The sequence below is a fragment of the Pseudophryne corroboree genome, chromosome 6, assembly GCF_028390025.1.
Source record: "Pseudophryne corroboree isolate aPseCor3 chromosome 6, aPseCor3.hap2, whole genome shotgun sequence".
NCBI lineage: Eukaryota > Metazoa > Chordata > Amphibia > Anura > Myobatrachidae > Pseudophryne > Pseudophryne corroboree.
The window spans coordinates 203,787,076-203,805,929 of record NC_086449.1 but is presented as its reverse complement, the minus strand read 5'-3'; the positions used below and the strand labels follow the sequence as shown (position 1 = coordinate 203,805,929).

General features: G+C 44.7%; 1 protein-coding gene across 1 annotated transcript in view; it reads right to left on the bottom strand.

The window, feature by feature from the left end:
• The window catches only part of SELENOS (selenoprotein S), a 37,282-nt gene that overhangs the window by 11,488 nt on the left and 6,940 nt on the right, over positions 1-18,854 (bottom strand). The window contains exons 2-3 of the mRNA XM_063925658.1: positions 9,171-9,296; positions 6,129-6,235 (exon numbers count right to left, since the gene is read on the bottom strand). Coding sequence (XP_063781728.1) covers positions 6,129-6,235; positions 9,171-9,296 — 233 coding nt within the window. The remainder of the gene's footprint in view (positions 1-6,128; positions 6,236-9,170; positions 9,297-18,854) is intronic.

Below are 18,854 nucleotides of genomic sequence, written 5' to 3'. Positions count from 1 at the left end.
TTAAATAAATCAGGAGAGCTTGGACCAGACGTCATTAACATAAATCATTGTGCAGATGCTAAATGACTATAGGTCAAATAAGATATCTTCAGGGCAAATCTCATTTAAACCTATTCACCCCTGATATCTTTACTTAACAAGAATGAACAAAGAGCTAGTAAATGCTAATGAAAGCCAGGTAAAAGCCAGGTACACACTTGTACAATCATACTAGCCATGCGATTTTACTTTGGAAGTCCCACTCAAAGTGGCGATATAGTGAAGAGATTTTCAGCAACAGTACAATAAAGTGGCTTATTTGACAAAGTGTACATAATTATAAAAGTGGCTGTACAGGAAGCATTAACAAATGTATAGAGAAGCTGTCTAGTATAACAAAAGTATTAATCAAAAAATAAAACACACACACACACACACACACACACACACACACACACACACACTCACTCTATCTGAAGAGGTCACATTCACAAACTATATACACTGTACCAAATAGGGCATCTACCAACCACACAGCATAAATTAAAAGGCAATATACACACTAGGGCCGGCGATGCTTAAATGATGTCGATTATAGTGCTCAAAGATATAGCGCGTACACACTGAATGTTATTGTTCAACAATAACGTTAAGTGACGTCACCGCCAGCATTTCCGGACATGCAGCTCAGCCGGACATTGACGGGTTGAGCTGCATGTCGGCTCAATATTGGTGATCGCTGAACGACGTGCAGGAGCGCGCATCGTTCACCAATAATACCCCCATACACACTGGACGATATAAGCCTAAAAATAAACGATAACATTTATGTGGCTATCGTTTATTTTTTTAGGCTGAAATCGCCTAGTTAGTAAACTGCGTCTTTTCAGATAATTCAAACTTGTATCCATGGCCACAGACTAGAGTTCTTATTGCTTTAGTATTGCATGCAAACAGTTGTTGCACATTATTGAATTCCGGGCTAGTCAATGTTTCTTGTACCGCTACTTTATACCTATGAACCCTTTAGCAAATAAGCCATTTCACTTATATAACTGCTATTTAAAGTTTCTTCAGCAGATCTTACCTAGCATTCAGTAGCATTTACTCTCTCTCTCTTTGTTCATTTTAAATCAGTGGTGAATCTACAGCTGTGTACACATATACATATAGCTATTAATTGGGTGTGTGTGGTATAACACATGACTTTTAATTATTTTTTTTCACTTAAATAAATACCATGCGGAAAACACGAAAAGGCATGACCACTATTGCACAGTCTGATCACGCTACAGTCACCCACCAGTAACAGTATGTTACCACCATCAGTACATATACTTAAACGGGTTCCTTAACATGTAAAAGGGTCTCTATATTTTAGCATCATAGTTTATGTAACACTGTGATTACCTTTACCATAATCCCTGCAACATGTCTTCCCACCATGGGACTATATGGTCAAACCATTGCTGTCAGTTATATATTCTATTTATTAAACATCATCTCAGGTATAAGAGAACCGGTTTTGTACATACAGTACATGTCTGACTATGTGTTTCTGTACAAGACACAAAAACAGAATTTCTTTCTATTTCACGATTTGTTACTTGAAGGTTTTAGAGAGGCATTTAACCCATCATAGGAGTTGCTGAGTATATTATACATAACTCACCAGATTAACCTTCTATAAATCTACTGACAGACCCGAAGCCTGCAGGAGTCTGAAGTGTTTGATAAAAGGGGAACAATAGAGTCTATTCAATAAAATGTAAACACAAATGGGGCGACTCTACTCACTACAAAGTCATTTACATTGCTATTGTTAAGCCACTAATCTATTATACATCTCTTGTTTTTCAAACTACTGGGAGGTAAGGGATGTTAAGGCCCATATAGACGGGCCGATGCAGGGAGAGATGTGTGCTGAGCGAACCGCTCAGCACACATCTCTCCTGCCGCTCAGCACAGCGCGATCTGTGCTGAGCGCGCGGGGGGAGACGGGGGGGCCGCTCACTTCACCCAGCGGGTGAAGTGAGCGACCCGCTAGATTGGCCTGCATGCAGGCCAATCTAGCAGCAGCGATAGCGATGTGCGGGGCCGCGCATCGCTATCGCTGAGGGGGCTACACACGGAGCGATCTTGCTGATATTCTAGTCAGATTGCTTAGAATATAGCTCCGTGAGTACCCCCCTTAAGAGATACATTTAGCAAATAGCTATTAATATTGTCAAAAATACACCCAGCAGTTTCAGGCAGCAGATATTGCATCAATACCAGTGAGGGGAAAGAAATACCTTTATTTTTATACATGTTTGGAGCTCATCAATGGGATTGCACATGTAGCGCACACAATGGAAATCCAATCAAATGAATGGACTTACTGAAACAAATGAGAAAAACTCTGCCGATACATAAATAGACTAAACATTAAAATATAACTAAATCGGGCAGCGTTAACTGCCTTCTTCAGCCACTTCCAGAAGACGGCTCCTGGGCTGGCTTCCAATAACAGGGAGCCCTCAGCATGGACTTCCCATGACAAATACCTCTATGGGTGCAGGGAAGTGCTAGAGCTTTTCCCAATCCCCCCAATGGAGTAAAGGCTGGGGTATAGAAAAAAAGACTGGGACCACTGGAATATCAACTTTGCCACCATAGTGGTCCTAGTATACTAGCAGTGCCCAAGTAATTGTGCAAAATAACTGCAATGCGTGTTCCCAAGACAGTACATCGTGACCACCAATATCGAGAATCAAACTCCGGAGGTGTGTATGCAAACGACTATGTTGGTCTATCACAATACAGGGGAACCAAAAATGTGGGATTTTGGATAAGGGATACTCAACCTGTATATGGTAATGTGTGCATCCACACATTGTGGCCCTCTGTGCACAGAATTGAATCCCCCACCCCCCTTGAATTTTCCAGTATTTAAAACAAACATGCAGCATTCACAGTGTATACCACTGCACAAGCAACATGAGTCCCAAGTATACATATAGCCTGAATATGCGGACATGAGCAGAAAAACAAATAACAGACTTACAGTGCAGTTATCACTTATCCATCTCTAAGAATGCTTACTATCAATTCACTACAGGATATAATAATGGAAGGAGTCTCCGCCCCATCTGAATCTGTGGCACCATACAAATAAACTTTCACCAAGTACAAATGCCGAAATGTAGCGATACTACACAAACTGACCCTACCAGTCATTAATCCATGAAGGAGTAGTCAACTACCTACCCCTTGTATCATTGAAGCTTGTTAATGCCACTGAAATATTATTGCACTCAGTGGGTTGTATTCAATTCTTTCCGCCCCCTTTCACACCCGCTCTGTTTCTGCCGACAGGCGTGGTATCATCATTTCAGCTCGCTAACCCCGGGGTAGCGAGGGCGCCCAACCCTTCACGCAGCTAAACCTGATTACTATGGGCGCGATATGCGCAATAATGAGGATCACTTTACAAAGGAGATTGGGTGTTATATATCATTTGCATACCACCCAATGTCTGATCATTTCAGTTAAATCAAGTAGATCATTTATTAGTTGTGCTAAACTTAAACTGCTTTGTGGAAATGTTCAGGAACATGTTAGAGGTGCTGCAGCTGCCAGGCTATTAACCAACCAACCCCGTTCAGCCATATAACACCCATATTTTACTCCATTCACTAGCTGCCTTATATGGCAAATCTTAGCATTGCAGCTCCATCTCACTGCCCTACACAATCCGAGAGGCTTCCACTCTAGAATCCTTCTAAAACAAACTCAATGTCCCTTTAGTTCCTAAAAAAATACAACTGAAATGCTTAGTTCTCTTTTCTGCGAAGCTTATATTGTACGTTAAAGTTGTAAATGCAAATGTAAAGCCAATCAATTGTTTCTGCGCCTGAACACCTGTCACTTTAGAACTGGCGTTATTCAATTGATGGTCCCTGCGGGTGCGAGTAAACAGATGCTCCATACTTTTTGCGCCCAAATAGACTGGGATTAGCCATGTAAAGCAGCTAAACATTTGGGCTTGACAGGATTCGTGTCTGAATGAAACAACAATTAAATCGTTCAGTCAAGCGCAGGGCGCCCATTAAACAGGTGAATTACCCCTTTTGTGTCCTATTGGGAGAAAAATGCTGTATAATTATTACTACTATTGAGCAATGCAGTTGATACCAGATATAGCTTCAGACTGAGCTATTCTCTCTACAGCCCTGGCTTCCTTTATAACAGCAAGAGAGCTATAAGACATATAGATGAATCCAGCCCGGGAGAGAATGTCTCTGATTGGTATAAAAAAAGCTTATGTATCAGTGCGCTACTAGTGAGAACACGTTCCTCCATCTCTGACGCCGAGAGGGGCAAGAAAAACATTTACACAGAAATATTACCATGCAGTGAAAGGGATTTAAAGAAAAATATTATCTTAATATGCAAAATATACAGAAAATGCAATGATTTCCCTTCCAACATACTTCATAACAGAGGATCACGCAGGTCGCCATGACCACTCCCCTACCATATGGTCCCAGTATTCACAGGTTATTCCCCATTTCTGGAAATCTGTGTTCCGGTCATGTTCCTGATGCACCTAGTTTATCTAGCAGCATTATGCTCCAAAACGGTGTTATACAAGCATCAGTCCTGCTGCAAATTAATAACATAACTACTGCACAGGGAAACCACCACATTGGTGTCTGTTTCCCTTTGTTGTAACATTTCTTCTTTGTGTCAGATCTCCTCGGTACATTATGGTGTCTGTGTGCTGATACACACAATATGCTTTCTGTTCTGACCTCCGCTACCTCCTATGATTCAAGCAGAGATATGATGTATTATATCTGGCACTCAGCTGTAAACTGTTCAGATTCCCACATCCCCGTCTGCTCTGAGAGGAGAAAGCTGCCAGGACCTGGATGTCATTATTTGCTTTGGGTGAAAGAGCCAGCCCTTTTTACTGCCAACATGACTATTGTGATGCAGTGAGAGGAAACCTGCCAGGAGATCTCCCCTCATCTGTTACAAAGCGGCGTTACAGCATGGAACCTTACAAAGAGCCAATGAGAGAACAACTTGTATCTTACATCCAGAGAGAGAAGGATATTATCATGCTGTTTGTAGATTGCACTTTGCGTGATCTGGGTGTATAACTGTTGCCTAGTGGTGTCACTTTACCCCGGCACATAGAGCAGCAGCTGTGATTGTAATGTCGGGGGACATGGGCCGCAGACATCCTGTGAGAACCACAATGCCATGCGATCGGCACCAGGCATTCTGGGGTGGTTGCTCTGTATGGCTACAATAAGTGCTTGGAGGAGAAATGAAGATCCCCCTGAGCAGCACAATATAACTGCCAATCAGGACAGAGCAAGAGGCCCTCTACCACTTCCTGCTCAGAAGGGACAGATCAGTCCCCTCAGAGCCCCATGTTACTCGCTGCGCACTGCATATAGGGGAAGGGGAGGAAAGGGAGAGGGTGTGAACACCACATGCGCATATTTGGATGCTGGTGTTTGGACAATAAAGTTTATATAATATATATTTATTCATATCCATGGGGGTTGTAATTGCTAATAATAATTAAAGGATCTATGATCTTATAGTCACTCCCCCAGGGTGGTGCTAGGCACCCCCCAGGTGAATTGTTTTTCCAAAAATACTTATACATATATTTTTAAAATGATGTTTTTAGGTCAATTAATGAAAAGAAAAAAAAGAATCTGACATTTTCTGATAATTTTTTAAAATTTCTTTTGACAGTTAAGCGGTTAAATAAGTTGTACTACACCTGAAGATTTACAGTGGTATGATGGTTACCTGGTACCCGCTCCCAACAGAGTGACTGAAAGCTTCCCAGAAATGCACACTGAGTCGCAGGACCATATTCAGGAGGGAGTCTAAGACTATGATATCTGACATTATTGCTCTTTGGCCTGTATCAGGTACTATTAAGACACTGTCCTAGAAATGTGGGAGGAGCTTCAGCCATCTCTAACAGAGCAGTGGTGTGAAGTCAGGGTACCACTGAATAACGTATTTTACCTTTAAAATTCGCATCTGAACATTTCCATTGTGGGGTTCAGCTGTCCATAATGTTACTAGAAAAGGAGACAGGCAAGCAAGTCACAGCACCAGTCTCTGCTACTTACCTGCTTCTGCTTTTCTTTAAATTTTTCGGCCTGAGTGTTGAGTTCCTCCTGCATCTTCAGCCTGGCCGCAGCCACAGCTTCCTCCCTTCGGAGCACTACTTCTGGGTCTATAGAGAAACACATGATCAGGCTGCATGATGTGGCCAGGCAAAGCTTCCCTAATAGTAGTCACTCATACACAAATACCGGAATTCAGGTGCGTTCCCCTTATATTTTACACGTGGCACCCCTTGCTCCTACAGGGAACACGTTGGTGGTATACAGGCTGCCTGTCTGAAAACTGTAATTAAATTACAGGATGTGAACTTTGTGCCCTTCTGGAAACAGGGAATGCTACAACTGCATCAGCCATCCATTTATATGATCTCCTCTTAGAAAATGGCATTTCTCTTACGTCCTAGAGTCTGGTAGGAGGGGCATAGAGGGAGGAGCCAGCCCACACTCTCAAACTCTTAAAGTGCCAATGGCTCCTGGTGGATCAGTCTATACCCCATGGTACTAATGTGGATCCCAGAATCCTCTACGGACTACGAGAAAAGGATTTACCGGTAGGTAATTAAAATCCTATTTTTTGCCTATAGTCGGACACCGCTGCCGTATGACAGCGCAATGAATCATTACATGCTGCAAGTAATGACACCGCGGTCAGCTGTGGAATTATCCCATTGGACATGCAGTACATTCAACAGAACGACACAATGGATTGGGGCTACACACTATATGATGTGAACGATAGCTTAACACAAGGAGATGGCAACTGTTTTGTGACTTTATTATAGCTGCATCCCATTTAGGATATTTTAAGTGGGGTTAATAAAACCAATTTATTCTTTCCTGACACCTTAAGGCTATTCGATCCGGAGAGAATTTTAAATAACGATTTCCATTAAGTCCCTTCCACTGCTGCTTTGCTAGGAGTCAAAAAAATAATTTCTTATTGATTTTCCTGGCATTTCTGCAGAGCAGCAGATAGCTTGCAGTGAAAGGAACAAAACAAGGAAATGTAAAAAGCACAATGTGTTAACACAAAAGGAAGAAATTAAATAAGCTATTAGACTCAGCTAAAGGTGAGGGAACAGCACATTTTCTTGTAACTCATTTTACAGACTGTGCTAGAAAAGTGACAGCTCTATCCACTTTATCTCTCTCAAAGATTTGATAAATCTCCCTCTAAACCTTGAAAAACAAAAACAAAACCACAAAAACCAACACGTGGCAAACACGAAAAACAAGGACAATGATCTGGATTAAATGCTGTAACAAGACAGGTTGTGAGATTGATAAAGAGCAACACATAAGTGTAACGGTGAAGACTAAGCAATATGCACGCTATTTTCAAACCCATCTTAGAACAAGTTGGATGCATTCACTTTTTATTACAAGGGTGCACGGACACTACAACTCCAATTTCAAAATAGCCTCACATTAATTAAATTAGGTGCAAATCACATTCTAGAATGCTATTCCTACATCACATAGGTGCCATATATATGACAAATATACCCACACCATCGCATCGCACCCACTACCTATGGTGACCTCTTTGACTTAATTGACCTCATATGGTCCCTACACACTTTGCGATCCACCGCCGAGCTGCCCGACGGCGGATACGCCCGACCCATCGGTGGGGGGGCAGTGACGGGGGGAGTGAAGTTTCTTCACTACCCCCGTCACCTGGCTCCATAACAGTGCAGGCAAATATGGATGATCTCGTCCATATTTGCCTACACGCACAAGCGACGGGGCACCAACGATAAACAAGCGCGGGGCCACGCATCGTTCATCGCTGGTGACTCCACACTGAAAGATATGAACGGTATCTCGTTCATTAATGAACAAGATTGTTTATATCTTTCAGTAATATCGCCCAGTGTGTAGGGCCCATAAGTCTGTGACACCCCACCTTTGTCTATGTACCTCTCCTCTTAGGATACTGCCCCATCACATAACCTCTGCCCTCATTCTCACAGTCGTAGGAGAAGATAGGTCACGGCCCCCTATTATATTACCAGTTATTTAGATTATTTGGATTTTAAAATCTATGGGGAAGATGTACTAAGCCCTGTACCAGCCAATCAGCTCCTAAGTGCCATGTTACTGACTGTGTTTGATAACGACAGGAGCTGGTTGGCTGGTACTTTATACAGTAGCTCTCCAAAACTTAGTACATATGTCCCTATATTCCCTACCACAAGTACACATTAGTGTTTATTTTTGTAGTGAGCCAATTAACCTATCAGTATATTTTGGATTTTGGGAGTAAACCCTTGCAAGTACGAGGAGACTATACAAACTCCAGTTGGTGCCATAGTAGGAATTGAACCCAAGACCTTAGTGCTGTTAGGCAGTAATGCTAACCATTACACTAACCATTCAGCATCTGCATTCTAGCGCCCGGGATGCAGATGTTGGTATACTGACATTCGGCATCCCGAGCGGCGGGATCACATACTGATCCCCTTTTAACCACTTATTTACCAACATATTATTTTACTTTCCTCTGAACTTAATATGTTAAATCCAGGTTCCAGACACTGGATAGCCAGTCAATAGGTCGGCCCCATATGGTCAACATGTAAAAGGACGACTGGTAAAAAAAAAAAAAATGGTCAAATGGTCGACACACTTTAAAAAAAATAATAAATCATCTTTTGCTAAATTTTCCATCCACGTGGACTACGATAGGGAATTGTAACCTGTGCCGAGCGCAGCGGTAGTGGCGTGAGGCACCTTGCTCGAAGCATGGCAAGCGAAGTGAGCCTCACGAGTGGACACGGTGCACTAATTGTGGTTATATAATATGCTGAAATATACAAAATGACACCCCAAAAACGTGTGTCAACCTTTTCTATGTCGACCATATGCTTGTTGTCCTTTTGACCCTGCCAAACTTTTGCATGTCAACCATAAGGGGCCTATTGACTGTCTACCCTTTTACTGCAGATCTATTGATCAACACCCGTTAATCCTGGTGACTCAATTTTAGTAGAACATACCAAGGAATATGTGAAGACTAATAAGTATTTGTGCATTAAATACCTGCTACAGATGTGGATGTAGTTGTGAGTAGCGAATTGATGTTGTCTGATAACTTCTGCTTCAGGAGATACACACCAATGCAGGCGAACAGGATGAGCCATCCATAGTTTGATAGAGTTGTGCCCACTGCAAGAGGAAGTGATGTCATCAGGAAAAATCACATTGCCCTATTACACTGGCCTCTGATAAAGGTGCTTTTCAGACACATTCCTCTTCAGGCTTCCAATACATAGATCTTCAGCCCCTGGGTTCCTAATATACATGGACCCTGTCCCTTCACTAATGGATATCAGTGTATAGACTACAAAATCCTTTTTGTCCCTTTTCACTGAAGCAAAACTAAGACTGCAGCGCCCTCTAGTGATACCTACCAATGTTTAGAAAACTTAGAGCAAGTTAAAATGATATCAGAACTTCCTTGTTTTGGGATATTGTTCCATACGACAGCACAAATGTTAAAAAGTAACTGCATTCAACAGCCAAAGTATTCCATCTACTACTTTAAGTTTATATGATCAAGTTCACCTTTAAATATTCTTATTTATCTTTCTACAGGTAATATTCGGGTATTCATTGCCAGGTGTTAGTAAAACATATAGGCATCACAGGGTTGCAACTTTTGCATATTTCCTACTGTACTATGGGCCTTATACAGGTTGCATCGCAATTGTGACGCGACCGCAGTTTTCGAGAAAGGTGCGCTTTGCCCATGCACAGGTCCTATCCTGCGTGTGCACGAGCAGTTAATGCTATTGGATCGCATTAACTGCGAACGCCTCTACCTGATTGACAGGCATAAGGGCGGCGACCAAGCTTTTACTCGGGGCAACGTCAGGGAAACGGGTGCGTGTCGGCTGCGTTTTGGGGGCAGCTGCATGTCGTCACACACAATCACTCTGATCGAGAAAATGGCGGCGGGACTACAATCTCTGCGGCCATGCTGTAAATCGCGGTGCGATCGCAAATTACAACGTGATCGCAGTGGATGGTTGCGTGGGTCGCATGCTGGGCGGCCTTGCCCTGCAATGGGTGGCCCCAGCATGCAATTGCAAGGATTGCAGATTCTGCTAAATAAGGTCCTATACTTGCAATACCTTCCAACAAAACAGTGCTCCTAGGCATCGCCATACACTAGCATATTTATGGCCAACAGAAAAACAACTTAATTTGCATTTCAGTATAATGTGGCATCAGCACACCAATAATTCAGTAACATTCTAGCAAGCTTGCTTCAGGAAAATGGATGTTGAGATGTAGTTTAATAGTGTTAAATAAAAGATAACAAATAATATGACTTTTCTCCCTCACCTGATAACCATCTATCACTCCTGCCTCCAAGAATTCAACAGAAGCTGAAACCTGTGCCCACTGGTTAAGAGCCACTGAAAGAGGTTGAAAGAGTGAATGGAGTCAAAGGACAGAGAGTCCAAGGAAGAGGTGCACGATTAGTTGGTGAGCAACAGTTATAGATAATGAGAACAAGAGGGAAGAGGGCCCTGCTCATTAGACGGAATATGCTGCGCTATATAAGAAACTGTAAATAAACAAATAAATAAGTTAGATTTTATAATCTAGAGCAGTGGTTCCCAACCGCGGTCCTCAAGGCACCCCGACAGTTCAGGTTTTAGAGATATTCCTGCTTGGGCATCCCAACAGTCAACGTTTTAGGGATATCCCTGCTTGGGCACAGATGGTATAATAAAACTGACTGAGGGACCAATTAAGTCACCTGTGCCTAAGTATGGCTATCCTTAAAACATTGACTGTTGGGGTGTCATAAGGACCACATTTGGGAACCACTTATCTAGAGTGAAGGACACGTGGAAGTGAACCAGAGTAAGGGGATCTGAGGGCAAAAAGCAAGAGTGGGAGATATGGATTAAGTGGGTTAAATAGTTAAGCGGGGTTGGGTTCGCACCATACCGAGGCCGGAATCCCAGCTGTTAGATGGCCGGCAGGAGGGGGGGGGGGGGGGGGAAACGACACACCACGAGCGCAATGAAGCCCCTTGCTCAGACACCCACGAGTGGGAACAGTCACTGTTGGTCGGCATGCCGAGTGGCGGGCTATTCTATGTTTGGCATCCAGCGGACACATAATCGCATCCCGTTAAGCAGACGACTGGTATGCTTTTAAGAACAGGTAGGTTTTCAATAACCCTTTTAATCTATACCAGAGGGGATGTCCTGATAGAATGAGTGAGTGGACAATAAGATAAATAGGGTCTGATATTAGCAATGTTGTGATGCTGTTAACCATTTATGGAATTTCATACCCCACCTGACCAGGCAGTACGCCAAGCTCTATCAAAACTCACCTGCTCGCTCTAGCCTACCCTACTCCCACTGAGATTACTCCCTCTGCACGCTCTACCTGCTTCTTACATTCCTGTCCTAACAGCTCCTATTGTCTCAACTTCCTCCCAGTAGATAGAAAGTTCTCGCTAGAATAGAGTCTCTAGCCTATGTTTTCACCTACATTGTACTTACTTATTCTGATCAAGTTCTATTTTTATACGATTTAAGATGCTGTCTGATTGGCACTGTGGGATCTGCCTCACCATACAAATCAGGAGTGACAAGGAATTGCAGGAGTATGTCATTTAAATGGATTTAGCATGTACAGTAGACAGAGGGGATTTCAAAGTAATGGACCAGATGAGATCAAAGAAATAATGTTATGTCTTGAGAAAAATGAGGTGTAAATGATGATATTTTTATTTTGCGTAATGGAAAAGAAAGTTATAAAGGACCGACAAAGAAATCACCAGAGAACACGTTCCCTGTAAAGGGGGGTACTCACGGAGCGATCGCTGCTTAAAATCTAAGTAATCTGACTAGCCCCCACAGCGATAGCGATGCGCAGCCCCGCGCATTGCTATCGCTGCTGCTAGATTGGCCTGCAGTGCAGGCCAATCTAACGGGTCACTCGTTTCACCCGCTGGGTGAAATGAGCGGCCCCCCGTCTCCCCCCGCACGCTCAGCACAGATCGCGCTGTGCTGAGTGGAGGGAGAGATGTGTGCCGCGCGGTTCGCTCAGCACACATCTCTCCCGCATCGGCTGGTGAGTACCGGCCTTAAGAATTCTAGCTAAAATGATATGAAGTCAGATGAGGAGGGGAAGAGATCGCAAAAGGGACACAAAAACCCAATAAAGATACCATGTACTGCTAATCTGGTAGGTGTGTCAGACGGTATCTGGACCATGGGTCGACAGTGTCTAGGTCGACACACATTAGGTCGACACAGGAAATAGGTTGACACAGTCATTAGGTCGACATGAGTTTTTCACAATTTTTTTTTACTTTTTCATACTTTACGATCCACGTGGACTACAATTTGGAACAGTAACCTGTGCCGAGCGCAACTAGGCACCTTGCCGAAGCATGGCGAGCGAACACGGTGCACTAACTGGGGTCCCGGTCACTTTTTTAAGAAAACTACACAAAAAATCCCATAAAAAACTCATGTCAACCTTTTTCCATGTCGACCCTGTTCGTGTCGACATATTTCCAGTGTCAACCTACTCACTGTCAACCAATAGGTGTCGACCCAGACACTGACGACCCTGAGTCCCATACTCGTGTCAGACATGCAATAGATGACTAAGGGGGAGATTTACTAAATGAAAAGTGGTAGTGTTTCCCATAGCAACCCATCAGAATCTAGCTATCAATTATCTACTGCATCTAAGAAAATGCTCTGATAGGTGGTGGTGTTGCCAATAGCAACCAGTCTAGTCTACAGACTTTAGTAAATCTACCCCTAAGGCCTCCTAACATGATTTAGTGTCTTATTTGACATTGAGTCAGTGTTTCTTGTAAATGGACTGTTCCACCCATCTGAGGTATTATGTTCCCCCATATTGATTACATTAGAACAAACAAAAGATAAGAACATTTCAGGTTGTGAATTGTGGAGAAGACTAATCCTTTGTGATATTTCGAGGCTATCGACTAGAAAGAAACCGTGATGTAGGCTATCGACTAGAAAGAAACCGTGATGTGCCTGTGATTTTACATCGCTTTGTGAGGGTGCATTTGCTATGTGAAAAACAAATCGACATCATAAGGACTTCTGCACTACATGTTTGTTTTTTCTTCTTTTGTTGTGAACCACGCTTTGTTTGTATGACAAGCATGGACACATGTTCTTTTTAGGTTTTGTATCCTAAGAGGTGAAACAATAGGGGTATGAGGATATTCCTTGACAAGCAAGCCTTGGCCTGAGCAAAATACTCCCTTTTTGTACTATATGATTTAGTGTCTACAGCAGGGATAGGGAACTTTTGGCCCTCCAGCTGTTGTTGAACTACACATACAGGCATGCCTTGCTACAGTATTGCTAGCTGACCATGCTAAAACTGTTGCAGGGAATGCTGGGATGTGTAGTTCAAGAATACATAAATACTAACCGCTTCAGTGCCGCTGGTTCCCCACCCCTGGTCTACAGGGAGACGGTTTCTATCAAGTTGCTTATGACGTTATATGTAACCCACAGGACAACATGCTGAGAATTACTCAGAAAACAAGGTACTTAATATTTATAGCATTTATGTGTATAACTCTATCATATTACACAACACTTTCCACATCATCCTTATTGGGGGACATTCAGTTAGTGATGTGGCTCCTTCCAAACCTCACATACTAATACCACATAGTTTATCCATGCAGGAAATAATAAGAATTTACTTACCGATAATTCTATTTCTCGTAGTCCGTAGTGGATGCTGGGAACTCCGTAAGGACCATGGGGAATAGCGGCTCCGCAGGAGACTGGGCACAAAAGTAAAGCTTTAGGACTACCTGGTGTGCACTGGCTCCTCCCCCTATGACCCTCCTCCAAGCCTCAGTTAGGATACTGTGCCCGGACGAGCGTACACAATAAGGAAGGATTTTGAATCCCGGGTAAGACTCATACCAGCCACACCAATCACACCGTATAACCTGTGATCTGAACCCAGTTAACAGCATGATAACAGAGGAGCCTCTGGAAAGATGGCTCACAACAATAATAACCCAATTTTTGTAACAATAACTATGTACAAGTATTGCAGACAATCCGCACTTGGGATGGGCGCCCAGCATCCACTACGGACTACGAGAAATAGAATTATCGGTAAGTAAATTCTTATTTTCTCTGACGTCCTAGTGGATGCTGGGAACTCCGTAAGGACCATGGGGATTATACCAAAGCTCCCAAACGGGCGGGAGAGTGCGGATGACTCTGCAGCACCGAATGAGAGAACTCCAGGTCCTCCTCAGCCAGGGTATCAAATTTGTAGAATTTAGCAAACGTGTTTGCCCCTGACCAAGTAGCTGCTCGGCAAAGTTGTAACGCCGAGACCCCTCGGGCAGCCGCCCAAGATGAGCCCACCTTCCTTGTGGAATGGGCTTTCACAGATTTTGGCTGTGGCAGGCCTGCCACAGAATGTGCAAGCTGAATTGTACTACAAATCCAACGAGCAATAGTCTGCTTAGAAGCAGGAGCACCCAGCTTGTTGGGTGCATACAGGATAAACAGCGAGTCAGATTTCCTGACTCCAGCCATCCTGGAAACATATTTTCAGGGCCCTGACTACGTCCAGCAACTTGGAGTCCTCCAAGTCCCTAGTAGCCGCAGGTACCACAATAGGCTGGTTCAGGTGAAACGCTGAAACCACCTTAGGGAGAAATTGAGGACGAGTCCTCAATTCTGCCCTGTCTGAATGGAAGATCAGATAAGGGCTTTTACAGGATAAAGCCCGCCAATTCTGACACGCGCCTGGCCGAGGCCAGGGCCAACAACATGACCACTTTTCATGTGAGATATTTTAACTCCACAGATTCAAGTGGTTCAAACCAATGTGACTTTAGGAACCCCAAAACTACATTGAGATCCCAAGGTGCCACTGGAGGCACAAAAGGAGGCTGTATATGCAGTACCCCTTTTACAAACGTCTGAACTTCAGGTAGTGAAGCTAGTTTTTTCTGGAAGAAAATTGACAGGGCCGAAATTTGAACCTTAATGGACCCCAATTTTAGGCCCATAGACACTCCTGTTTACAGGAAATGCAGGAATCGACCTAGTTGAAATTCCTCCATCGGGGCCTTACTGGCCTCGCACCACGCAACATATTTTCGCCAAATGCGGTGATAATGCTTTGCGGTTACATCCTTCCTGGCTTGATCAGGGTAGGGATGACTTCATCCGGAATGCCTTTTTCCTTCAGGATCCGGCGTTCAACCGCCCTGCCGTCAAACGCAGCCGCGGTAAGTCTTGGAATAGACAGGGTCCTTGCTGGAGCAGGTCCCTTCTTAGAGGTAGAGGCCACGGGTCCTCCGTGAGCATCTCTTGAAGTTCCGGGTACCAAGTCCTTCTTGGCCAATCCGGAGCCACGAGTATAGTTCTTACTCCCCTCCGTCTTATAATTCTCAGTACTTTTGGTATGAGAGGAAGAGGAGGGAACACATACACTGACTGGTACACCCACGGTGTTACCAGAGCGTCCACAGCTATTGCCTGAGGGTCCCTTGACCTGGCGCAATTCCTGTCCAATTTTTTGTTTAGGCGGGACGCCATCATGTCCACCTTTGGTTTTTCCCAATGGTTTACAATCATGTGGAAGATTTCTGGGTGAAGTCCCCACTCTCCCGGGTGGAGGTCGTGCCTGCTGAGGAAGTCTGCTTCCCAGTTGTCCACTCCCGGAATGAACACTGCTGACAATGCTATCACATGATTTTCCGCCCAGCGAAAAATCCTTGCAGCTTCTGCCATTGCCCTCCTGCTTCTTGTGCCGCCCTGTCTGTTTACGTGGGCGACTACCGTGATGTTGTTCGACTGGATCAGCACCGGCTGACCTTGAAGCAGAGGTCTTGCTTGGCTTAGGGCATTGTAAATGGCCCTTAGCTCCAAAATATTCATGTGAAGTGATGTCTCCAGGCTTGACCACAAGCCCTGGAAATTTCTTCCCTGTGTGACTGCTCCCCAGCCTCGCAGGCTGGCATCCGTGGTCACCAGGACCCAGTCCTGAATGCCGAATCTGCGGCCCTCTAGAAGATGAGCACTCTGCAACCACCACAGGAGAGACACCCTTGTCTTTGGTGACAGGGTTATCCGCTGATGCATCTGAAGATGCGATCCGGACCATTTGTCCAGCAGGTCCCACTGGAAAGCTCTTGCGTGGAATCTGCCGAATGGAATTGCTTCGTAGGAAGCCACCATTTTTCCCAGGACCCTTGTGCACTGATGCACTGACACTTGGCCTGGTTTTAGGAGGTTTCTGACTAGTTCGGATAACTCCCTGGCTTTCTCCTCCGGGAGAAAAACCTTTTTCTGGACTGTGTCCAGGATCATCCCTAGGAATAGAAGGCGTGTCGCCGGGATCAGCTGCGATTTTGGAATATTGGAGAATCCAACCGTGCTGCCGCAGCACTATCTGAGATAGTGCTACCCCGACTTCCAACTGTTCCCTGGATCTTGCCCTTATCAGGAGATCGTCCAAGTAAGGGATAACTAAAACTCCCTTCTTTCGAAGGAGTATCATCATTTCGGCCATTACCTTGGTAAAGACCCGGGGTGCCGTGGACAATCCAAACGGCAGCGTCTGAAACTGATAGTGACAGTTCTGTACCACAAACCTGAGGTACCCTTGGAGAAGGGTAAATTGGGACATGTAGGTAAGCATCTTTGATGTCCAGAGAGACCATATAGTCCCCTTCTTCCAGGTTTGCAATCACTGCTCTGAGTGACTCCATCTTGAATTTGAACCTTTGTATGTAAGTGTTCAAGGATTTTAGATTTAACATTGGTCTCACCGAGCCGTCCGGCTTCGGTACCACAAATAGTGTGGAATAGTACCCCTTTCCCTGTTGCAGGAGGGGTACCTTGATTATCACCTGCTGGGAATACAGCCTGTGAATGGCTTGCAATACTGCCTCCCTGTCTGAGGGAGACGTCGGTAAAGCAGACTTTATGAAACGGCGAGGGGGAGACGTCTCGAATTTCTTGAGACGGGCCCCCACCGTGCCTGAGTCCGCTTGTAAAGCCCCAGCGTCATGCTGAGGACTTTGCGGAGGCGGGAGACGGCTTTTGTTCCTGGGAACTGGCTGTTTGCTGCAGCCTTTTTCCTCTCCCTCTGCCACGGGGCAGAAATGAGGCGCCTTTTGCCCGCTTGCCCTTATGGGGCCGAAAGGACTGCGCCTGATAATACGGCGTCTTCTTAGGTTGAGAAGCTACCTGGGGTAAAAATGTGGATTTTCCAGCAGTTGCCGTGGCTACCAGGTCTGATAGACTTACCCCAAATAACTCCTCCCCCTTATAAGGCAATACTTCCATGTGCCTTTTAGAATCCGCATCACCTGACCACTGCCGCGTCCATAAACCTCTTCTTGCAGAAATGGACAGCACGCTAACTCTTGATGCCAGTCGGCAAATATCCCTCTGTGCATCACGCATATATAAAAATGCATCTTTCAAATGCTCTATAGTCAGTAATATACTGTCCCTATCTAGGGTATCAATATTTTCAGTCAGGGAATCCGACCACGCCACGCCCGCACTGCACATCCAGGCTGAGGCGATTGCTGGTCGCAGTATAACACCCGTGTGAGTGTATATACATTTTAGGATATTCTCCAGCTTTCTATCGGCAGGTTCCTTTAGGGCGGCCGTATCAGGAGAGGGTAGTGCTACCTGTTTAGACAAGCGTGTGAGCGCTTTATCCACCCTAGGGGGTGTTTCCCAACGTGCCCTATCCTCTGGCGGGAAAGGGTACGATGCCAATAACCTTTTAGGAATTATCAGTTTTTTATCGGGGGAAACCCACGCCTCATCACACACTTCATTTAATTCCTCGGATACAAGAAAAACTACAGGCAGTTTTTTCTCACCAAACATAATACCCTTTTTAGTGGTACTTGTATTATCAGAGATATGCAATACATTTTTCATTGCTTCAATCATGTAACGTGTGGCCCTAGTGGAAGTCACGTTTGTCTCCTCATCATCGACACTGGAGTCAGTATCCGTGTCTGTGTCTGCCATTTGAGGTAACGGGCGTTTTAAAGCCCCTGATGGCGTTTGAGACCCCTGGACAGGCACAAGCTGAGTAGCCGGCTGTCTCATGTCGTCAACTGTCTGTCGTAAAGAGCTGACACTGTCACGCAATTCCTTCCATAAGCTCATCCACTCATGTGTCGACTCCCTAGGGGGTGACAACTCTATAATAGGCAATTGCTCCGCCTCCATCTCATTTTCCTCCTCAAACATGTCGACACAATCGTACCGACACACCGCACACACACAGGGAATGCTCTGATAGAGGACAGGACCCCACTAGCCCTTTGGGGAGACAGAGGGAGAGTATGCCAGCACACACCAGAGCGCTATATATAGACAGGAATACCACTATAAAATGTGCTTTTCCCTTTATAGCTGCTGTTAGTATTAAAACTGCTCCAAATTAGTGCCCCCCTCTCTTTTTTACCCTTTTCTGTAGTGCAGGACTGCAGGGGAGAGTCAGGGAGACGTCCTTCCAGCGGTGCGGTGATGGAAAATGGCGCCCGTGTGCTGAGGAGATAGGCTCCGCCCCCTTCTCGGCTGCCTTTTCTCCCGCTTTTTGGTGAGTTCTGGCAGGGGTTAAAATACATCCATATAGCCCTGGGGGTTATATGTGGTGTATTTATGCCAGCCAAGATGTTTA